Here is a 25,225-nt window from a genome sequence, read left to right on the forward strand (position 1 = left end):
CAAAACCTACATATGGTAGGGTGTGCGCAACTATTAAATTTTGGGGTCAAAGGTCACCAAAATCGCGGTTTTTCGCTTTTTTTTGTAAATATCTCATTTCCTATGGTTTTTTTGTTATTTATGTTTACTATCAATATTGTAGAATACAAAATTCTCTACGAAATAATTTTTCATGCGGTGAACAGTTTTCGAGATAAAGGGCGGAGAGCGCGCGGTCTCTGCATTACTTCAAGACTTCAGGCCAACCGATAAAAAACGCGCCTCTATCTCGAAAACGGTTCACCGTATGAAAAATTCTTCCAAACAAAACTTGTAGAGAATTTTGTATTCTACAATATTGATAATAAACATAAATAGCAAAAACAACCATAGGAAATGAGATATTTACAAAAAAAAGCGAAAAACCGCGATTTTTGTGACCTTTGACCACGAAATTTAATAGTTGCGCACACCCTGCCATATGTAGGTTTTGAGACAACTTTTAGGGTGTCAATATACAACTATTTACAAACTTACAGCTGGGTATCTCACATTCCGAGATTCTTGCCTAATTTAACCTAAAATGACTAGGCTATATCATACACTACTGGTTCAATTCTAATCAATGATCAATTTTTTCTATATTTTATCAGAACCAAGTCCGATTCCTTCCCGGAGTACTCTGGCCACCGATACGACCAGCGCCAGTTGTTCCGGAGCGAGTGGAAGTGCCATCGACAGCTGTCCCCGTACAACAGCTGTCAGCAGCAGCTGCAACAGCAGCAAAATTGGAGCTGCAGTCAGCAGCAGCGGCGACAGGGACAGTGTTTATGGAGGATCAACGTTGAGGCTTTGTCCTGATAGGAGGAAACAGAGCGATTACATGACTTCGAGTGCAGCCAGTGATTTCGAGAAAAAGGTTAGTTGGAGATAGTAGAAACTAGGGTTTGTCGGCTTTCAAAAAAAGGTTTTAAAAACCAGTTTTTTTGGCGAAAATTATGGGATTTGAAAACCGATTTTTCAGCGAAAAAAGTCGGTTTTTACTGAATATGTGGAAAATAACAAATATAGCCAAATATAAAAGATAGATGAAAGCGTTTTGATTCTTGAAATCATATCGGTTTAATAGCATTTGGAATCTTATCAGTCTGCAATGGTTCCCAGAAAGGTTTTGTATATATTAATTTAGATTTTTATAGCAGTTTATATATTTATTTAAATCAGTGTGACTTCTTCTTGAAGAAGTAACTTCCACTACTCAAACTTAAAAAAAAAGAGTTTTAAACCCTAGAAGCCACAAATTAAAGAACAAAAAACTTAGAATTATTATATCAGGCTTTAAAAACAATTAAGCATAATTTGGTCGCTAGTATGAAAGTATTTTCTATTTCAGGACATTTTATGAGTAAACAAAGGACACATCTAACAATAAGTAGCATTTCGATAGACGTTCTCAGTTTTTTGAAATCATATTTTATTAAACAAAAAACAATTAGATTGTTTAAAATTAATTAACTAAAATTTCTCGGAACAGACAACCGGTTAAAACCGGTTTTTTAGTGAAATTAAAATTCGAAAACCGGTTTTCTGAAATGTCGATTTTTGTACAAACCCTGGTAGAAACTATTGATTGTTTTTTTTATTTTTTGTGACATTTTTGACGTCTTAGCACTGGATGTTTAGATTTCAGTGCCTGGGTTTTATGGGCGTAATAAAATATTATAGTCCTATGAAAAATGTATTAAAATTTTAATCAATTAGCCGTGCAGTTAAAGCTGTACGATTGCTTCGAAAAAAAGTTCAGAATTTCCAAAATATTTCAAAATAAATTATTTTTCAAAATGTCTTTTTTTTTCCAAACGAAAGTAAATTTTTGTCAAGAATTTAGAGTTTCTCAAAAATCTAATTTTTTCAGAGTAATTTTTTTTTTAAAAATGTTAATATTTAAAAAAATAATAATGTTTAGTACAGGAAGTTCCATTTGCCTTAAGTCACGATGCCATGCGCCCCACTAGTTATATATTTTTTTCGGAAATCTTTACTTTTCTTCCCCAAAAACTTTGATTAGGGTCCTGCCAAGGCACGCTACACCCTGATATATATATATATATATATATATATATATATATATTATAAGGAAATGCATTATATTTTACAAGTGTATTTAGTATTTTGTTACTATCGGATATAATTTGACGTGTCGGCGATATATGGAACGAAATCTGAATCTAATTAGTTTCCCTTCGATTCGCCTGCGGTCAATGCTACCGACTTTCAGGAAACCGCACCAAAATATTATATTATATACACACTAAAACATTTATACACTTATATATAAATATATAAACATACGTTGAAAATTTATTGCTAATTAATTATGTGTTAAAAAGAAATTATTTATTGAAATTCTACTGTCGATATTTCACGCAAAGTGACGTCATTCATTTTCACGCTCTATATGTCGAATATTTTTACAAAAATACGTTTGCTTTGAAACATTTTGGAAATTAAATAAATGTACTCAAACGTCATCTTTATGTAATATAAATCACAAAGAACGATTTTTTTGTTATGTCATCAGCGTTGGAACTTGAGGAAAACTCCAACAATTTTTTTCTTTGGTTAAATAATTTTTTTTTATTAATTTATTACAATTATTAACCTCCCGTAGGGTAAGTTATACTAATGGGCCGAAAATCAAAAATGAAAATTTTTGCATATCTTCATGTTTCAGCGGTTTCTGAACATTTTGGCATACCACAGAAAAAATGGGTGTATGTATGTTTTGTATGTCCGCATATTTTGTCCAAGTTTTCGGATCATTCATTCATTTACCTATTGATATTCCTTCCATTTGATTCCTATTGATAAAGAGATGTGCTGATTAGTTTTTGGCAAAGATACAGCCGTTACGGAGATACGGAGCAAAGAGTGCAGAAAATTGAAGTCGAGATTTTGAGTGAAAGGAGTATCCGATTCGAATGATTCAAAATGCATTCAATTTGTTATGATTAGGAGAAGTGGTGTTTAGTTTTTAGTAAAGGCAGGTCTAGCCGTTTTAGATGATATGCAGCTAAATGTGCAAAAAATGGCAGTTTTTGAGTGAACTAAGCGTCTGATTTGAGTGATTTAAAAATCTTTCTGCTTGTTTTAATAAAACAATTGCTTTTGAGGATAAAAAATATTACATTTGGATTCAAAATTCAAAAAATTACCCAGGCTAAGCACAGTCTAAGCGCCACTCTGGTGCAAATGTTTACCCAAGTGCGTTTAGACTGTTTTTCTTTCTTGTTGAAAAGTGTGAAAATGCCGCCGAGCTAAGCACAGTATAAGTGAAAATGTCGCGCAGAATTATTTGTAAATGCGTTTAGGCTGTGACTATACGGGAGCACTTTAATTCAATTTTGTGTAAATTAGCAATATGTTTTTTTAAATTAATTCGAAATGAAATGACGATTGTTAATGTTCTGGAGATAAATTGATTTATTTATAATTTACATTTGATTTGCTCAGATATAACAAGATAGCAAAAATAATGAAAGTTACAGTATTTGTAATAATATATTTGAAAACGTTTAAAATTTCTCGAATATTTCATTACGGTACGGGAAGTTCCAGCAATTTTCTTTAAGACACGATGCCATACACCACTAGTTTATTAATAACATTCGTTTAACTAGGCCATATTATTTTATTATTTTGAATGTACGTGGGTGCAAACGTTCATAATATTTTGTTACCATTCTGGCTTATCGGATTCTGAAATAGAAACATACTATAAAGCCTCTATATGATTGTATAAAATTGGCATAGTTCGGTATAGTAAAATTATTAAACATTCGATTCGTATTGATGACGTTATTGGTTCGTGGGAAGCAATTAAACTGGCTAAATGAAACTTTGGGATGAGCATGTTTTTAATCTTATTCATCTGATAATATTTTGAATTAGATTATTCAATATAACGTTTTATATTATTCATTTGTGGCGAGAGTAGCTCAGTCTGATAATAAATTTGAAATGTTTAATTAAAGTTGAATATAATTTGAGAAATTGCATTGAAATAGAAGTAAAAAGTTGAATTTAAAAATAGTTCATTCGAAGTTAAATAGAATTTGAATGGTTGAGTTGAATTTAAATTAAATTAATTTTTCTTAATCAAAACTTTTTTAAGTAAAATTAAAAGTAAGAAGAAAACCAAGATTAGAATTGGAGAAGATCTGATTTAGAAGAAAAAAATTAATAAAAAAAATCAGCAAAAATTTGAAAATTAGATAGAATATGATTTATTTAAAAATGATATAATATAAATTATATATAAGAGATAGTATACATCATATATAAAAACATAGTATAAAAACAAAAATACATAAACAATTTTTTCAGTTAGGAGATAGATACAGGTTGGCTGAATCTTGTACAGGTTAACGTAGAAAAATAAAATTTGCTCCTAATTTATTTAACAAATATTGAGGACAATTATATTCACTATGCATTATAAATTATTAAATCTAATTACTTTACAAATTTGGCGATGGCATTTTATTTGACCGTTAGATTTACAATAAGTCAACGGCATTGCAACGGGCAGACGAAACGTGGGCGAAATGCTTATTAATATTAATAATAAACAAATTAAGGACGGAATAAATTTATTTTATATATTGTGCTAAATGCAGAGACGGATTACTTATTTACTTCCCGAAGGAGAAGTTTATTTCTTCTATCCTAAGAAAATTCACTCGACAAAATTAGATAAGAACTCGTGATGACCGGCAGAGTCATTTTTTTATTATCAGCAAAAAAGTGCAAAAATGTTTGACTACGTTTTAGCAAAAAATCTAGAACCTAATCAAGATTGGTAAAATAGACCAATGTTATGGCAAGGCTATGTTATGCAGCAGTTTTCATATAAAGTGATACTAAATACTGTCGAAATCTTATGTGTTTGCTGTGCAGTCAGACGTTTTAGATAGAAAATCTAACTTATGTTAAAAAAGCGACGTTATTATAAGGGGCATCTATTAATAACGTGAGCTTTTTAGCGGGAGGGGGGTTTGACAAAAAATTACAAAATATTAGGTTGTCAAATATCTCCCACCCGCTTTTTTGCTATTGGTTTATAATACAAAAAGGCGGAAAGGAGATATTTGACAACCTAATATAATGTGGGGAAAGGAGGAGTATAGTAAGGTATTACGTGTATTTATTCTTTACCTGAATTTGAAAAAAATCCCAACATTTCAAAAAAAAAATTACAATTGTTTTTTTGTAATCAGAAATATACGTGATGTTTGCTGGGGGAGGGGGAAAAAATCCTTCAAAAATCGATCAAAGTCAAATACATGGCATTTTGATAGTACTTAGTAGCATTTTGTATGAAAACTGGAACGTAACATAGCCTTGCCACAATATTCGTCTATTTTAAGCCAGAATTGGCCCATAAATGCTTATTTTTTGTTGCTTTTTTGAATACAATCTAACATAATGATGACGCTCATCTTAAAATATTATAGTCCTACGAAAAACGGCCCATAATTCGGCCATAATTGTTTTTTTTTTTTGCTTTTTGAATAAAACCTAACATATAATGATAGAGTTCTCGGAATAAACGCACATCCTAAAATATTATAGTCCTTGGGGGTTGACTTTAAAAATGTATTAATGTTGCGAATAATAGGACGCTTTTTTGGACATGCAACTACAACTTTTCTCAAGGCAAAATGCCACTTACATTTACGATTTTTGAATTCGATTATGATCTTCGAACAATGCAATCGTGTCTGATATTACATATATTATTTTTAATTTGATCCTTTATAAATAAGTGCAAGCCAACTACCGCGCCTTTATATGAAAAAGACTGTAATTGACTGACAGCCATATACTTACATGCATATGAAAGTTAGGGTGAGAGCTGATGGAAAAAATACATTATTCAAGTTTTGTCTAAAAATACGTAAAAAGTTTTTGAAATAATAGTATAGAAAAGTATATAAGTAGACAGGTAAACTGGAAGACAAGTAGATTATGAACAAATCAAATTATTTATTGATTATTCATAAATATCACGAAGTTTATCCAGATAAAATGCTAACAACTTATTTGCTACCTAGTGTAATAGAGTTCAGTATCAGAAGTCACAATTAGAACTTTAAAACACATCCTTCGTCTATAAAGACTTTTTTAGTCTAGATGTCTTTAATTTGAAGTTCAAAGACTTATCATGAAATTTCTATTTTATCCGAGAATTGGCTTCGCAATATTTTAGTTCTTTTGTCTTGCACTTTTTAACAAAATGTTCTATTTTTTCTTTACAGTTTTCATAAAATTGTATTAATCATTACTATCACCAGAATTTAAAAAAATCAATAATATATATGTATATATACTAGCTGGCCCGACAAATGCAGCCAAGAACTTTTTTTTAGAAATTTTTTAGTAAAATTGGTTAGACTACTAAAATGACTATTATGAAGTGAATATTTGTAGTAGGAGGGTGAAAATTTAGAGTTAAATACATTTTTAATTCCACATTGAACATTAAACAAGATTGACCCCACAACTTAAAAAAAGTAGTGTATGGTTGGACAACCCTTGATAAAAATAAACTGTTTTTTAAGTAAACTTTAGGCTTTTTCATAAACTCAAAAAAAATCTGAATTAAAATTAAGTCAAAAATATTCATGAAATATTTTTCAATTACTGAAATGACTTTTACGAAATAGGGGTTTGTGATAGAAGTGTGAAAATTCAGGGCTGCATGTCTATTTGAGTTACAAATAATAATAGAAAAAATTAGTCTTAAAACGAAGAAAAAAATTTTAAAAGCCAACCTTAATACTTAAGGGTATGAAAAATAGATGTTGTCCTATTTTCAGTCTTTACTAAAAGTTTTTAAAGTTTTTAGCATAACTTTAAAAGTCATCCTCCCAGCTTTCTGTCTATTACCTAACAAGTAAATTATATTATTCATTTAAAACGTTTCAGTTCAGTATATCACGGACCGTGAATTGGACGACGGCGCGAATTCGCTCGTTCGCTCTTTAGAGTATCGGTGTGTGATTTATTTTTCTCTATTAATTACCATCCATGTGCTAATTAATTAATGTGCTGGTGATGTTAATTTCATTTAATTAATGTGTCGGAACAACGTGTTTAATGATCAGTGATATAAAGGAAAATTTTTGATCTACATAAAAAAAATGTTGGTGTTGAAAATGGAATCATCATTCATAATATTTTTTTTTTTTGAATTTTTAATATTGTGTTAAATAATTTTGGTTTCGCATATCAAGCGAAACTAATTAATTGCCAATTTATATAATAAAAATATAAATTACAAATTAAATTTAAATATAAATATAAATAATTAAAAACAATTTGTAACAATACTCTTCCGAAACGGCTTGACCGATATTTATGAAATTTCTTAATCACGATTAGTAATGACTGAAAATAGGACAACACTTATTTTTTCTTCATTTTTGGGCCAATTTTTTCTATTATTATTTGTAACTTAAGTAGGCATGCAGCCCTAAATTTTCACACTTCTACCACAAAACCCTATTTCGTAAAAGTCTTAAAAGTTTAGTAATTGAAAAATATTTCATGAATATTTTTGACTTAATTTTAGTTCAGATTTTTTTTGAATTTATGAAAAAGCCTAAAGTTTACTTAAAAAACAGTTTATTTTTTATCAAGGCTTGTCCAACCCTACTACTTTTTTTAAGTTGTGGGGTCAATCTTCTTTAGTTTGATTTTTTCAATGTGGAATTGAAAAATGTATTCAACTCTAAATTTTCGCCCTGCTACTACAAATCTTTACTTCATAATAGTCATTTTGGTAGTCTAAACCACTTTTACTAACAATTTTCTAACAAAAATTTTTTTGGCTGCATTTGCTGCCGGGCCAGCTAGTATATATGTACATATATTAATTTTTTTTTCAATTCTGGTGATAATAATGATTAATACAATTTTATGAAAACTGTAAAGAAAAAATACAACATTTTGTTAAAAAGAGCAAGACAAAAGAACTAAAATATTGCGAAGCCAATTCTCTGATAAAATAGAAATGCTATGTTACGGGTCTATCTTCGTATTAGTTGGTAGTCATAAATTGTCAATACGTTATGTATTTGCTGTGCCAAAATTTTTGCATTTCTCGACGTTTTGAAGGTTTCTGAACATTTTGGCTTACCTCAGAAAAAATTGATGTGTGTGTGTGTTTTGTATGTTCACATTTTTTCGTCCACGTTAAAAAACATTCGAATCCTATTGATAGGGACATGTGCTGATTAGTTTTTGGCAAAGGCAGGTCCAGCCGTTATGGAGATACGGAGCAAAGAGTGCAGAAAATACAAATCGAGTTTTTGAAAGAACGAAATATCGGATTTGAATGATCTAAAAAACATTAAATTTGTAATGATTGGGAAAAGAGGTGATTAGTTTTTGGCAAAGATAGGTCCCGCCATTTCGAAGATACAGAGCTAAATGTGAAAAAAATGTCAGTTTTTGAGTGAACTAAGCGTCCGATTTGAATGATCTAAAAAACTTTCTGCTTGTATTGACAAAACAACTGCTTTTGAGGATAAAAAAATGATTACATATTTTTGTATTTTCCATGAAATATTTTTGTAATTTTGGATTAAAAATTCAAAAAATGACCCAGGCTAAGCACAGTCTAAGCGCCACTCTGGTACATATGTTTACCCAAGTGCGTTTAGACTTGAGAACTTTTCCAATTTCGTGAAAACTATTGAAAAATGTGAAAATGCCGCCAAGCTAAGTACAGTATAAGTTAAAATGTCGCACTGAATTATTTGCAAATGCGTTTAGGCTGTGACTAAACGGGAGCAGTTTTTCAATTTTGTGTAAATTGGGCAACTATTTTTTTTTTTAAATTGAATTTGAAATGAAATGACGATTGTTATTGTTCTGGAGATAAATTGATTTATTTATGATTTACATTTGATTTACTCAGATATAACAAGATAGCAAAAATAATGAAAGTTACAGTATTTGTAATAATATATTTGAAAACGTTTAAAATTTCTCGAATATTTTATTACAATACGGGAAGTATTGTACCCCACTAGTTTAAATTTTATATCAAATCTGCCAAAATATTTGGTCTAATTTAAATTCCAAACTAAATCTGCCAAAAGTTCTTTATATATGCAAATCTTTCTTGGGTTTTTGTTCTTGAGGAGCATTTATTTTAAACTATATATTTCCCCATGTTGTCTACATCTCTGATCACCGCCGAATAACATTTCACATAACATTTTTCAATTAATTAATTATCAAAAACTTATCACAAGTGTCTTTTACAATGATTCAATCACCATCTTCTATCATGGACCAAAATAAAAACAGTTCCAGGATCATTTACAGTGATAGCCAAAGTTAAAATTCTAAAGTGAGTTTCCAAAGTGAATTTCCAAATTAAAAATTTACGATTACAACAGAGCTTGTCAATTGTACAACATTCGGATATGTGACAATCGGGCGCAGAGATCTCGCGCGTCCTCACGGATCGAGGGCATGTGGAGGGCTCGCGCGGGGGTGCCGCCGTTTGGGAAACACTGGCCGTTGATTGAGAATAACAATGATGGACAAGGACCGGATCGGAATGTAAAATAATAATATATATAGATATTTGTATTATCACAATTTATTTATCTATTTTATATTCTAAAAACGTATTTTACTTAAGTGTGAATGTCAACTGCAATCAGTAGCTACCTACGAAACACGTAACGTACATATGCTCGGTATATATTCTCATTAGAAACATCTTAATTTCTGAATTCTGATTTTTTTAATTAACAACCGCTTACCATAGGCCTATAATGTTTTAGTATGTTATTAAATCCTCGGAAACTCAGGCAGAACTTTAAAAAATATGAATTTCTCTGAAATCTCTGAAACTTTTTACATGTTTACAGTTTCAGGAAATTTGAAATTACTTTAAGAATCTTTATAACTGTTCACATCAGATTGTTCTCTGATGAATCAATTAATATCGAATCTCTTTATTAAGTTATACAGATAATTAATTACGAAATTAATTACATCATTGACTTCTCCAACAATAAAACACGCTTTGACAAAAACTATTGTTTAATAGACAATAGATTTTTTTGCAATCTTTGCTTTAAGTTGACACTAAAATGGACAGATTTTCTTTTATCATTTTGTAATTGTAATTGGCAAATTACATATGATGTACCAATTTGGCATCAAATGAAACCAAAACTAGTTGTTAAATCAAATTATTGAAACTTTCATTTTAAACACGAATATTTGATAGGATATATATTAATATATATGGTTTTGTGAGAAAGATGAAGAAATTTTTTGTTTGTTTTATATTTGAAAAGGAAAAATTTGATTTTATTATACAACAGTAATGAATTTATTTCGATTACAAAAATGAAGTGTTTTTAGTTGAACTTCTCTAAGTAAATGAAAGTGAATCCGCAAATGATCCGTTTCATTGAAGTGCACTTTGGTGAACCACATTTTTTGTTTTTTGGTCTGACGTTAACACAATCAAAGCGGATGGTTTTCCAATTTGTGAACAGGCAACGTATAACTGCCCATATGAAAAACATGTTTTATAAATAATCTATTTGAAATTTATCCCGCAAACACTAAGCGATTGGCCTTGAAACTTGTCATTGCGAACGCAAGGCGAACTGGAAATTGCAATCGTTCGAAGTCAAACGGAAGACCAGTCAGAATCATTGGTATGTCACCAAATCGCCAGCAATTTTTGATTGATCGGTGAAGTTTAGTGCGTGTACATCATTATTCTTTGCGGCAAGAATTGCTCGTAGACTTAACCAAGTATAATTCTGATAATTTTCACTAATGTCATTACCCGAATTTTTAATTACGGTGCGTGAAGTTCCAGCAATTTGCATTAGGGCACGATGCCATGCACCACTAATTTTTTTAGCTATAAACCTTGGCCTTTCCAACGAATGCAAGATTGTCGAAATCGGTTCGTGCGTTCAGGAATGAAAACCCGACTTATTTTTATATATATGTATTAATAATCTAGATACCTGAAAATAAAACTGTTTTAATTTGACTTCGAAAAATACTTTGGTCTTCCACTTGAAACTGACTTTAGGATATTTATTACTAATAAATTATTATTATTATTATTATTTTATTCTTCCAGCGCTATAACCTAACCCAGCAACTTCTGACCCTTCTATGCTGCATAGCGGTGTCCCTGGCGCTTCCCAGCAGCCTGGGCCTGGCCAAAGAAGTTCGCACCAGAGGGCTGCCCTTTGCGGTTGCCTACTTCGTCCTTTTGTTCATTGTAGGGTTGCCACTGTCTGTGGTAGCATGTACTGTGGGGCAATTTTGCGGAGAAGCTGCCGCTGGGAAAGCTCATCGGGCAGTACCATTGGTGAAAGGTGAGAAAAAAGTCTCTGTAATTTTTTTTCCAAGACAATTTTTTGTCTGTTAGGCATGAACCATCATTCAGCTTCTTCTTCAATGCTCACTATATATTTTTTATTACATTTTGTATTTTGTCCCTTTGCTCAAATCAACAGACATCAGTACCATAAGAATAGAACTAATGATTCCAGTTGTAATTTTTATTGACGAACTAGCTGACCGGGCAAACGTTGTTTTGCTAAGTGAGGTATATTCTAAACAATTTCTAGAGAATCAAAAATATTATTACTTTAAGTGTATAAGGAAGCGTTGTTTGAATGCTATATACAATGAGGTATTATAAAAACAATAAACCCCGTTAGTTTGTCTATATTTTATCAATACACTCATTGATTACGTTTCAAGTTTTTCAGTTTCTCTTTGGATTTTGGATTTTGTGTATAGTTGCAAATAATACTACTGAGCTTATACAAAGTTTTCAAATTTCTGCGAGGAGAGATAGAAAATGAATTATATATATCTGCTTTGACCTGCTTTTTGAAAAGTTTCAAGTAATATTCAATGAATTAAAGTAAATTTAATAAAAAGTATATATGTAGAGCAGGGCGAGGCACGAAGGTCCAATTTGACTTTGAGCAAATATAAACTATATTATGAAAATCAAACCAATTATATCACAACAAATAACACATTTGAAATGAACAATTATCTGACTACGTTCAGTAAAACTGCCAGCTGCTTCATCATTGTAGAAATGTGCTTTTTGTCGTCTTTCAAAAATTTGTTATCGAGACCTTTTTACCCCGTAGACGATTTTACAAAATAATAACATTTTTAACTAATGCTAAAAAATTACCGACGGAAAAAATACTTTTATTATGTATTTTCAAACATTACCGTTCACCTCCCGATAGCAAAGTCATAAGTATCAAGGTTATAGCTGGTTATACATCTTTTTCCCTCTACTTTCAAATATTGTTGTTAAACAATGCTTAACTTTACTGGTTTTTGACACATCGGTGATGGACCTTTTTAACCCCGGATCTTTATATATTACTATCTATTCTTCGATAAATTCTGGGAAATTATAACTGGGAAAAAGTTATTCGACAAAATGTCCCTTTGATCGATACCAAATTCTGAATTTAAATAATATAAATGAAAAATAATATAACCTTGAAAATGTTATAAATACCAATGAGTATATAATTATACAAATGTTATCTTTCAAAGCACCATGTTTGAGAAAAATATGATTTGCAAAAAAAGAGTGCTACAACGCCAAAAATGCATTTTCATATTACTTGCATTTTCATAATACTTGCGGTCCGTTTAATAACGTTTTTGTGTATAAATAAAACTACAAACAAAACTACTTACTACAATTTAATCATAATTGAATAATATTCACGTAAAACATCCTATTAATATAATTGAACATCATCTGTCAAAAACGTTCGACATTTGACGTATTAGCCACCGTCCATTGTTTTATTCAAATTACGCTTGTACAAAAATGTTCAATTTAAAAATGTAAAGTTTCTACGCGATTTTGAAACCACATCTCACCTTTCCGACCATCTCTGCATTGGCACGAATTTTTCAAGACTAAGACTGGCCAAATCGGTTTAGCCGTTTTCGAGTTTTAGCGGATCATTTTATCGAGAGCTTCATTTTTATATATAAGATGAATACATACATATGTTTCTATTTTCAGGGGTGGTAATAATTCGAGCCCTGGCATGTTGGAGCGGCGCCGCCTGCGTGTGTCTGCACGCCTCTTTGGCCCTGCTGCAATTCGTGCTTTCTCTGTCCGGTCCCACACCATACAGGCACTGCACAATGCTCAGGATGCGACACGATGTAAAGATAATTGAATTTTGTTATTAGCATTATTATTTTTATGATAACATATGATTTTGCTCTTTTAGTCTGGATATCAAGCAGTAGGATTAACTGCGGATGAATGCATAGAGTAAGTATAAAGGATAATCAATAAATCGTTTGCTGTCTTTGTAAGTTTTTTATAATGTAATTAACTTCCCATAGGGCAAGTTATAGTAATCGCAAAAAATCGAAAATGAAAATTTTTATATATCTTTACGTTTCAGAGGTTTCTGAACATTTTGGCATACCTTAGAAAAAATGGATGTGTGTGTGTATGTACGTGTGTGTATGTACGTGTGTGTATGTATGTGCGGATACAAATTTTCGTCGACGATTTCGGGAACACCGATCAACCGATTTGAATAATTCAAAGAACATTCGATTCGTATTGATAAGGAGACGTGCTGATTAGTTTTTGGCGAAGGCAGGTCTAGCCATTCCGAAGATACGGGGCAAAAAGTGCCGAAAACGGTAACTCAGTTTTTAAGAGAACGGAGCGTCCGATTTGAATAATTCGGAATAAACATTTTATTTGTATTGACTAAATGAAGAACTATTCAAATTTTTGGAAAGGCAGCTCCAACGAATTTGGAGATATGGAGGAAAAAGTAAAAAAATGAGCCATTTGGCGGTCAAAAATGAACATTAGACATATGTACATCAAATTATCAGATATTTTATAGAGATTTTAACAATAAGTATAAATTTTGTTTACATTCCTATGGGTTCCGTGCCAATGTTTACGCGTTTCACGGCGACGCGGCGCTTACGCGCTTTGATATTTTGTCTTTATGCAGTTAAAGCCGTACGATTGCTTCGAAAAAAGTTCAGAATTTCCAAAATATTTCAAAATTAATGATTTAAGATAGAATGATTTAATATGGTTCGAAATTCTATTTAAAGTTTCAAATCATTGATTATTTTTAATCACTCGAATTTTGAATTGCGGTACGGGAAGTTCCAGCAATTTGCCTCAAGGCATGATGCCCTAATTGCCTTAAGACAGAATTCCACTTACAGCTAGTTTTTTTTGTGTTTCAGAAGGACGTTCTTGGCTGGTCCAATAGACAACCCTTTATGGTATGGTGTCCTGGCGGCTATTTCGGTGGTAACATTTGGATTTGTTATGCTTGTGTAAGTATTTAAAAATTAAATCTAATCGATCGATATTGCTTTGCATTGTTTCTAAAAATATACTTTGATTAATTGGATAAGCTAAAGTTGCAAGTTTCAATTTCAAGGCAAAGCACTGGCACGTAAAATTAATAATTTATAAACTTGTTGAAATAGTTTCCTGGGTTCATACCATTGGGGGTATAAATAAATGCAGAACTAATGTGCTTTACGTTGTTTTAATGCTTTTCATACTCTACAGAGGGTTTTACTCAAAATTCCAACAGAGAGAACTGATATTCTTATGTATACCATTCTAATTTTTCTAAATTTTAGAATTTTCATTCTAAATTTTTTTTAGATCGAGATCTGGACCAGCAATAAGGCGGCTCCTGATAATTTCTTCACTGCCATTGTTAGCATTGATGCTAGCTACTTTAGGAATTGGAGCCTCTTTGACAAATTTTGAACAAGAGAAAGCTGGTAACTACAATTTTATATAAAGCCCTTAAATTACATATATATAAAAATAAGTGGGGTTTTCCTTCCTGACGATATAACTCCAGAACGCACGAACCGCAAGGTTTATAGCTAAGAAAATTGATGGTGCATGGCATCGTGCCTTAATGCAAATTGCTGGAACTTCACGCACCGTATTTAATTAAAAATTTGAGTAATGAAATTAGTGAGAATTGTCAGAATTATGCTTGGTCAAGTCAACGAGCAATTCTTGCCGCAAAGAATAAGGATGTACATGCACTGAATTTCACCATTCAATAAAAAATTGCTGGCGATTTGGTGACATACCAATGATTCCGACTGGTCTTCCGTTTGACTTCAAACGATTGCAATTTCCAGTTCGCCTTGCGTTTGCAATAACAAGTCGCAAGGCCAATCGCTTAGTGTTTCCGGGATAAATTTCAAATAGATTATTTAGAAAATCATTGTTTTTCACATGGGCAGTTATATGTTACCTGTTCACGAGTTGGAACACCATCCGCTTTGTTTGTGTTAACGTCAGACCAAAAAACAAAAAATGTGGTTTACCAAAGAGCACTTCAATGAAACGGATAATTTGCGGATTCACTTTCATTTACACAGAGAAGTTCAACTAAAAAACACTTCATTTTTGTAATCGAAATAAATTCATTACTCATGTATAATAAAATCACATTTTTCCTTTTCAAATATAAAACAAATAAAAAATGTCTTGATCTTTCTCACGAAACCATCTGGTGGCGAAACGGAGTTTGTCGGGTTTGCTAGTATTATAATAATTTAAATTGTAATGATGTAAAATCTCTACATCTTAAACCTATTTTCTTATTTTTAAAATTATAGTTATAACCTAATTAATACAATATTTTAAAAAAACAATACATTAATTGCAAAATGTTTACGTAAGAATGGGGGTAGGGGGTAAGAGCTTTGCTTACTTCTACTGACAAGGGGGATGAGGGGGTAAATAATTGCAATAAATCTGCTTACGTAATACTTGAACGATCCCTAAAGCCCTTAATTTCTCATAAATAAATAAGTGCATATAATAATTTAATTTATTTTGCAGAGTCTGATCCGAATTTATTTATTCCAATGCCAACAACAACTTCAAGTTACACGGCAGTACCTACTGATGCCGACTTGAAAGCGCCGGAACTAGTCACTGATTGGTGGAGCTTGCTGGAAGTGTCACTGTGGTTGGCAGCTGTTAACCAATTACTTTTCGCCACTACCCTTGGCTTTGGGGTACTTCCAGCACTTTGCGGAAGAGCTTTACATAAGGCGGATGCTGTAAAGTAAGTAGGAAAAGGACAAATGAAATCATATTGTAAACTTCATCTTCAAACACCTCTTTCAATATTTCAGATGCTTTTCTATCTTTTTAATTATTTATCTTTTTTTTGTAGAACCGCCGTAACATTTATAATCTGTCTATGCCTCTCTGGAGCCCTATCAATGGTTTGTGCGTTTGTACTGGCTGACTCTGAATTTGGAGGCGGTTCTTTAGGTTCCAATTGGGGTTCTCCTGCAGAAGCCTATAATTTAGCTCAGCATGCTCCTTCACTGTATGCAAAGGCTTTGTTGGGAGTTGCACATGGATGGTACGGTTTGGGGAGTTTAGTAACAATGGTTAGTAAGAAAATATATTGAGTTGCATTTAAGATATGAGGAATAATACAGAATTGAGATATCAACCATTTCTATTTTATTCCAGGCTCTCTTCTCTTTTTCCTTATCCTGCACCCTAAGGCGCCCAAGTTCACTTTTGGGGATTGTTCTTGGAGCAGCTTTGATTATAAGGTTATGCGTGGCAGTACCACCTGGTGCTTGGCCTTCACTGGTTGGCGAAAGATCGTTGGTGCCAACTTTGGCAGCAGTTGCATTGTGTGTCGAATCTTTGGCACTTTTGCTTGTATATGGTAAGCAAAGTAATATAAAATATCCAAATTCAAATAATGCATTTCTTTGCATGTACTATTCTAATGTACGTTCAAAATTAGAATATGGTTTGATCATTTGGTATCCAACAACTCTGATACGATAGAGAAGATTAAGCAAAAATTATTGAAATATGTTTATTAAAAAACATATAAAATGTACCCTGAACGTGGCTTTGACCACAACACTTTACTAAAAGAATTTGGTATTCCTTCTCTTGCCTCACGTCGATTTATCTGTACAATTATGTTCTCATTTAAACTTTGCAATAAAACTATAGACTGTCTTCTTATTCTCAATCAACTATCCTTTAATGTTCCAAGGCTATCTAATTCTTCTTACTAAATTATCTAAGATTGGTCTTAATTCTTCACTTATTTATTTTTTCAAGAGTTATCTTCATAATCGTAAACAGTTTGTCTATCTTAATGGATTCTTGAGCAATATTGAAAATATCAGTTCAGGTGTTCCTCAGGGTTCCATGCTTGGTCCACTACTATTTATTATTTTGATTAATGACATATTTGAAATTATTAGCTGTCCACATTTATTATTTGAGATAATCTCAAACTATATCTCAAAATAAATTCTATTGATGACTGCTTATTATTACAATCTCAACTTGACTCTTTCCACTCTTGGCGTGTCTATAACAAATTACATTTAAATATATCAAAGTGCAAGATTCTTAGTTTTTTACATAAGCGCGTTTCAATACATTTTGATTATAAAACCTCTAACACCAGCATTGATAGATGTAATAAAATACCAAATTTAGGAGTTTTATTCGATTCTGGTTTGTTTTTCACTGATCATATAAGTGATATTTGTAATAGAGCACATAAATCTTTAGGTTTCATACTGAGAAATTGTAAACAATTCAATTCAAATAATGCGCACACTTCTTTGCTTGTACTATTCTAATGTACGTTCAAAATTAGAATATGGTTTGATCATTTGGTATCCTTCTTAAATCAACAACTCTGATGCGATGAAGAAGGTTCAGCGAAAATTACTGAAATATCTTAAGATATTTCAGTAATTTTCGCTGAACCTTCTTCTTCTAATTTTATATGTTTTATAATAAATTTATTATAAAGCATATAAAATTTATCTCTTAACACTTTACTGAAAGAATTTGGTATTCCTTCTCTTGCCTCACGTCGATTTATCTGTACAATTATGTTCTTAACTTTGCAATAAAACTGTAGACTGTCCTCTTATTCTTGACCAACTATCCTTTAAAGTTCCAAGGCTATCTACGCGCTCACAATTATTTTTCAAATATCCTACTCCTAAATCTAATTCTCCCTTAAATTCGCCTAATCTACTTATATGTCCTCTAAATTAAATTAATTAATAATGAAATAGATATTCACAATACTTCACATAATCATTTTCATCTGCACAAGTTAACCCTTTTATTTTATTTTCAAATATCTCATTATTTTATGTTATTCTGTAAATAAATAATATCGTTACATTCTATATTATATGTAATTTTATGTTAAGCATTTTATGTTAATAACTATATATTGTAGTTTTGAATATATTTTAATTGTTATTCATTATGTAAAATAATTGTATTTGTGAGTCCTCTTGGAAGAAATCTGTGGGCTATATATTTAAATAAATAAAATAAATAAATAAATAAAACAGCACAAGTACTTTAATTACCAATTTTGGCATGATTTGGAGAAGGAAGAAATTATTTTATTTTTTTTGTATTTCCAGGTCCAAAACGTTTATGGAGCGATATAGAGTTCTCAGTAGGTCGACCAGTTTCTAAAGTATGGCACTGGACAGCCACGATATCCTGTCTGATACTCTTAGGACTATTTGCCTGGTATTATTCAATGCCCATCACAAATTCAGATTTTGAACTGGACAGGACAACATCGTGGATCACAGCTGCTTCTAGCATGATTCTATTGCTGATTGCAGCTGGTCACGAGGTTGCAAGACAAGTCGGATATAATTTGTTAGAGGTATCAATCATCACAATATACAATGCTATATACTGGATTACAAAGTATATATTTTTTCTATTTCAATTATTATTTAGAAATTCCGAAGCGCCTGCAGGCCATCTTTAGAATGGGGTCCTGGTGATCCAGTGGTCAGACATTCGTGGAAATTATGGGGCGGAGCACCAGGTCGTGGAGGCGCTCCAGGAACTGATGGCGAAAGAGATTTTACACTCAGGCGCAAAGGTATAAAATAGGGTTTTAAAAACCGGTTTTTTGGTAAAATTATGGGATTCGAAAATCGGTTTTTTAGTGAAAAATGTCGGTTTTTACTGTATAAATGGAAAATGACAAATATAGCCAAATATAAAAGATAGATGAAAGCGTTTTGATTTTTGAAATCATATCGGATCAATAGCATTTTATATCTTATAAGTCTGCAATGGTTCCCAGAAATGTTTTGTATATATTAATTTAGATTTTTATACCAGTGTTTATATTAATTTAAATCAGTGTGACTTCTTGAAGAAGTAACTTCTACTACTCAAACTTAAAAAAAAGAGTTTTAAACCCTAGAAGCCACAAATTAAAGAACAAAAAACTTAGAATTATTATATCAGGCTTTAAAAATAATTAAGCATAATTTGGTCGCTAGTATGAGAGTATTTTCTATTTCAGGAAATTTTGTGAGTAAACAAAAGACACATCTAAGTAGCAATTTGATAGACGTTCTCAGTTTTTTAAAATCATATTTTATCAAACAAAAAACAATTAGAATGTTTAAAATTAATTAATTTCTCGAAACAGACCATACCCGAGATTAGCTTAATTGTTTTTAAAACTAAAATTGATATTAACAAGTATGTATCAACATGTATCTAATTTATTTTTTTATTTAGAAATGTACTATTTTTATTTATTCGAAAACTTTCCTTTCACTATCATAGCAATATTTTCATTCTTATATGTGAAAATGATGCATGAATAACGAATAATTATTTTCAAAGTTACTTCATCAAGATAAACTATTATTTTTTAGTTCTACTAATTAAAATTAAAATAATTTTGTTTACTATCTATAAAATTGAATAATAAATAAATACAGTCAAATTCTGCTCTAAATTACACTAAATTTGCAGATAAATTACAGAATATTCGAGCAAAAATTTATTTTCTATATAAAATTCGAAAACCGGTTAAAACCGTTTTTTTAGTGAAATTAAAATTCGAAAACCGGTTTTCTGAAATGTCGGTTTTTGTATAAACCCTAGTATAAAACAAGTTTACGTAATATAGAATACAATTTAATTTAAATTATTTTTTACCCAGGTACGAGAGATTATACTCATTCAGCTCGCAGGCAAGCCAGCAGGAAGGAAGCTGGAGGACCTCCAGGAGGTAAAAGGTCAGTATAATTGTATTTTATATCCAAACGAAATTTATTTGTAAATACAAAACAAACAATTGTTTTGTTAAACGTCCATTTTCTTACCAAATCTATGTATTACACGCTATCCACAGATCTGTAGATTATGCCACAAGTGCAAGAAAACACTGTAAGTTGGTCAATGAATAGTAATAATCGAATGGGAATGCGACATTTTTATTGTAAATATTTGTATAAGTCGATTTTTTATGGTGTGCATGTCTGTGGTGACCAATTTGAATCATTTGAAATTTTAATTTGAAATCAGTTTGAATGCTTCTGTAATCCTTAAGGGACACAACTAGTGTAACCGCCTAAAAAAAGGTGATTTTTGGGAATTTATATTAAAAAAACTAATTTATCAATCATTTCAAAATTTTAGAAATATATTTATGCATGCTTTAAGAATGCATAGTAAAATTTTTGAAGAAAAAAATTAAATATTTTTTTAGTTATCGTCAATCTCCAACGGCGCGACAAAAAGAGGCCCTTAACTGCTGCAGTGATTCCGGCCTTTTACGTGGATGAAATAAAAAAAAAAAAATCTCGTTAAACTAGATAATATTGTCTGTAAAGCGAACTACGATAAAAAAATAAATAAAAAATTGACAAAATGGCGTCGTTTTAATTTGACCCAAAATTTTGGTTGTTTTTCGACTGCCAAATTTCGATTTTTGATCCGATCAAAAAATCGATAGTTCATTTTACGGAGGACTATATACAGAACATGTAAAAAAAATTGATAGTGATCGGATCATTCGTTTTTGAGTAATCGCCGCAGCAAATTCGGAAAATGCTGTTTCGAGAAAAACGCGTTTAAAGATAAAATGATCGTTGTACTATATACTGTATGTATATTTTTTAAATGGCTGTAACTCAAAACTATTTGAGATATCGATTTAAATTTTAATATGTTATTTTTAAAGGTGTAATCTACCGAAATATGAAAAAAAAAACATCGATTTTTTCAAAATTTCACACTAGTCGTGCCCCTTAAATATTCTTTGATTAGGGACTGTTTATGATTTTATGTGCTTACTCCATTGGTCAATTTAATACTAGTGCAATTTTATCAGAATAAATTTGTTATGTTGTATGAACAAGAGAATGTACTTTGTATGCTAAATTTTTTATGCTTTTTATGTAAATATGCTAAATATATTTTAAAACTTCCGATAAAAAAAATGTATGCGAGCTCGACTTATCAGCTTATTTATCTATGAAGTTAGTTGGCTGATATTTTCGTGACTGTTCTTTTGGTAGATAAAAAATTTTTGAACTAACAAAGTTGAGCTACAACTGTTCTCCTGGTAAATAAAATAAATAATCTACTTTCCGTTTCTGTTTAACTGTTTTAAATGACGAACATGGCAGTTTTTCGGATTTGGCTTTTATATGAATACCGGTCAGATATTCAACGTAACTTTTTCCCAGTCGATTAAGAGTAAGGTAAGGTTTCATAAGTCGTAAATAATGCAGAAAAAAATGTTTGGCGTTTATTAAATTTTTTTGGTCATTAATAAAAACTGCTGAAATTTTATTTTTTACAAAGTATGGTAGTCTTCTAATTAAAAGCGTTTGCTATTAATATTAATCTATTAAATAGTTGTATTTAGCAGTATCAGATTATGTAATTTATAAAAGTTGGATAAAATGTAACAGTAGTACGACTTATAATGGTACAAGAGATACTTTGCTTCATAACTTCAAAAAAAATAAAAAAGGGTCATTTCTTGGTCAGGTAGGAATATTTTCGATTCAGCAGAGTATTCTTAATGATTGTTCTGGATTTGATTATAAATTCAACATTTTCAATCTTGGGCAACTAATACGACTTGGGCAAGATAGGTACGACTTGAGATACTTTATACCATGACTTCAAAAATACTTTAAAAAGCGATGTTTTATTTTTTTGATCAAACTTTTTGACCCACCATCGTATTGTAAATATTTTCTATATATATCTTCTTGATGATTCTATATATATCTCTTGATTACTATAAATGCAACATTTTATTTGTTTATTTATTTATTTATTTATTTATTTTAAATATATAGCTCACAGACTCTCCAAGAGGACTCAAAAATACAATTATTTTACATAATAAATAACAATTAAAATATATACAAAATTACAATATATAGTTATTAACATAAAATGCTTAACATAAAATTACATATAATACAGAATGTAACGATATTATTTATTTACAGAATAAGATAAAATAATGAGATATTTGAAAAGAAAATAAAAAGGTTAACTTGTGCAGATGGAGATTATTTGGAGATTATTAGGTGAAGTGTTGTGAATATCTATTTCATTACTAATTAATTTAAAGTTAGAGGACATAAGTAGAATAGGCGAATTTAAGATAGAATTAGATTTAGGAGTAGGATAATTGAGAAATAATTGTGAACGCATAGAATAGCCTTGGAACATTAAAGAATAGTTAGTTAAGAATAAGAGTACAGTCTATCTCTATAGAATTATTGCAAAGTTTAAATAAGAACATAATTGTACAGATAAATCGACGTGAGGCAAGAGAAGGAATACCAAATTCTTTTAGTAAAGTGTTGTGGTCAAAGCCACGTTCACGTACATTTTGATTTTTGACCAGGTCTTTAGGTAGTAAAAAAAGTTTTCTTGGTCAGAGCGCATTTTTAATATTTTATGTATATTTTTGATTGTAATTATGAATGCAACTTTTTGAATCTTTGCCATGCCTTGTAACTTTCAAGTTAAGGGACCGATTCTGCCGCATAACAGACCAATGTTATGGCACAGCCATGTTATGAAGTACTTTCCATACTAAATATTGACAAAAGGCATGCGGTTGCTGTGCAGTCAGGCGTATTTCTCGGGTTGTCAAATAGTAAACCTAAACCTAGAAACCGCACAAATGACAAAAAACGATGTTAGATAACAGGGTCTTTCTAACTCAGCTTCATAACATACGAGTGACGTTACAGTTTATGTGTAAGACGCCTGAATGTACAGCAAATACATGACATCTTGGCAGTATTCAGTATGATTCAGTAGCATAATGTATGGAATAGGGTTTATACAAAAACCGACATTTCAGAAAACCGGTTTTTGGCATTTAAATTTTTCTAAACGGTTTTAACCGGTTTTCGAATTTTATATTGAAAATAAATTTTTACTCGAATATTCTGTAATTTATTCGCAAATTTAATGTAATTTAGAGCAGTATTTGACGGAATATATTTACTGTTCAATTTTATAGATAGTAAACAAAATTATTTTAATTTTAATTAGTAGAACTCAAAAATAATAGTTTACCTAGATTAAAAAACTTTGAAAATAATTATTCGTTATTCATGCATCATTTTCACATATAAGAATGAAAATATTTTTGATAGTACAAGGAAAGTTTTCGAATAAATAAGAATAATACATTTTTAAATAAAAAAATGCATTAAATTGAAAAGAAATAAATAAATACTAGATACATGTTGAGACATACTTGTTAATATCAATTTTAGTTTTAAAAACAATTAAGCTAAACTCGAGTATTGTCTGTTCCGAGCAATTTTGATTAATTAATTTTAAACATTCTAATTGTTTTCTGTTTAATAAAATATGATTTGAAAAAATTGAGAACGTGTATTGAATTGTTACTTAGACGTGTCCTTTGTTTACTCACAAAATTTTCTGAAATAGAAAATATTCTCATATTTGCGACCAAATTATGCTTAATGAGATATAATTGAGAAAAATTGTTTTTAAAGCCTGATATAATAATTCTGATCCTGATAAATAAGTTTTTTGTTCTTTAATTTGTGGCTTTTAGGTATAAACTCTTTTTTAAGTTTGAGTAGAGCAAGTTACTTCTTCAAGAAGAAGTCACACTGATTTAAATTAATATATACACTGGTATAAAAATCTAAATTAATATATACAAAACCTTTCTGGGAACCATCGCAGGCTGATAAGATATAAAATGCTATTGATACGATATGATTTCAAGAATCAAAACGCTTTCATCTATCTTTTATATTTGGCTATAATTGTCATTTTCCATTTATGCAGTGAAAACCGACTTTTTTCACTAAAAAACCGGTTTGAATTCCATAATTTTCGCCAAAAAACCGGTTTTTAAAACCGGTTGTTGAAAACCGACAAACCCTAGTATGGAAGTTGGAGCGTAACATGGTCTATTGTGCGGCAGAATCGGTGGAGTGATTTTTAGAATTTAAATTAATGCATGCACATATATTATAAACAAATATCGATTAATTTTACCTAAAATTAGTATTACATCTTTTTCTTCCCCAGATATCCAGTACCGGTCCTCTCGTATGACAACTTCGGCGCGGACCTGGGCGAATTTCTAACCGTGGGCGGTTACACCAAATCTCAGAGTCATCACGATCATATCACCGATATCGATTTTGTTCGGAAGCAATCCGATGATAATTTAATGGCAGACAATTCGGGATCTTTGAATAGAAACAGACACGATAATAATTACGGATCCACGGATTGTTATGAGAGGGCAGCGGGAAATGCTGGACAGGAGGACATCGATGGGCTCAAGAGGGGCCCTTATGTTCTTCCTGATGTCGATCATATTTGCTGGAGGAGAGAGGCTGAACATAATTTGAGAACGAATTTGTAAAGGAAGAAATGGAAAGGTTTTATTTTTAGTTTTGATTTTAATACGGCAGAACTGGATTTTTAGTATATATGTGCCCATAATTATGAATGTGGTCTAAGTCATATATTTTTTGTTTCAAGATATTTATTGAATTGCGTTTGATAAATTAAAAAATATTTTTACATTATGCGACATTTTATTTTTTAATTTTATTAGTGTTAATTAATGGAAATTTATTATGAATATGAAATTTTGTGTGATTTTCATACGATAATAATGTTTTTAAAGTTTGAATTGACTTAGACCATTTTCAAAATTAACTGAATGTCCTATAAATGACTTAAGGGGCACAACTAGTGTGAAATTTTGAA

General features: G+C 30.8%; 1 protein-coding gene across 5 annotated transcripts in view; it reads left to right on the plus strand.

Moving 5' to 3' along the window:
- The window catches only part of LOC113386777, a 64,010-nt gene extending 39,001 nt beyond the window's left edge, over positions 1-25,009 (plus strand). For all 5 annotated transcript variants that reach the window (XM_026624531.1, XM_026624527.1, XM_026624529.1 and 2 more), the window contains 13 exons: positions 633-898; positions 11,177-11,417; positions 13,121-13,266; positions 13,335-13,378; positions 14,332-14,424; positions 14,765-14,886; positions 15,971-16,199; positions 16,311-16,533; positions 16,619-16,823; positions 18,577-18,830; positions 18,908-19,055; positions 20,139-20,214; positions 24,533-25,009. In XM_026624531.1, coding sequence (XP_026480316.1) covers positions 633-898; positions 11,177-11,417; positions 13,121-13,266; positions 13,335-13,378; positions 14,332-14,424; positions 14,765-14,886; positions 15,971-16,199; positions 16,311-16,533; positions 16,619-16,823; positions 18,577-18,830; positions 18,908-19,055; positions 20,139-20,214; positions 24,533-24,875 — 2,390 coding nt within the window. In that variant the 3' untranslated portion in view covers positions 24,876-25,009. The remainder of the gene's footprint in view (positions 1-632; positions 899-11,176; positions 11,418-13,120; positions 13,267-13,334; positions 13,379-14,331; positions 14,425-14,764; positions 14,887-15,970; positions 16,200-16,310; positions 16,534-16,618; positions 16,824-18,576; positions 18,831-18,907; positions 19,056-20,138; positions 20,215-24,532) is intronic.
- Positions 25,010-25,225: the final 216 nt, after the last annotated feature.

The sequence above is a fragment of the Ctenocephalides felis genome, unplaced genomic scaffold (genome assembly GCF_003426905.1).
Source record: "Ctenocephalides felis isolate EL2017-DRISC unplaced genomic scaffold, ASM342690v1 CF-g0.4_SCAFFOLD_03571, whole genome shotgun sequence".
In the NCBI taxonomy this organism is placed as follows: Eukaryota; Metazoa; Arthropoda; class Insecta; order Siphonaptera; family Pulicidae; genus Ctenocephalides; species Ctenocephalides felis.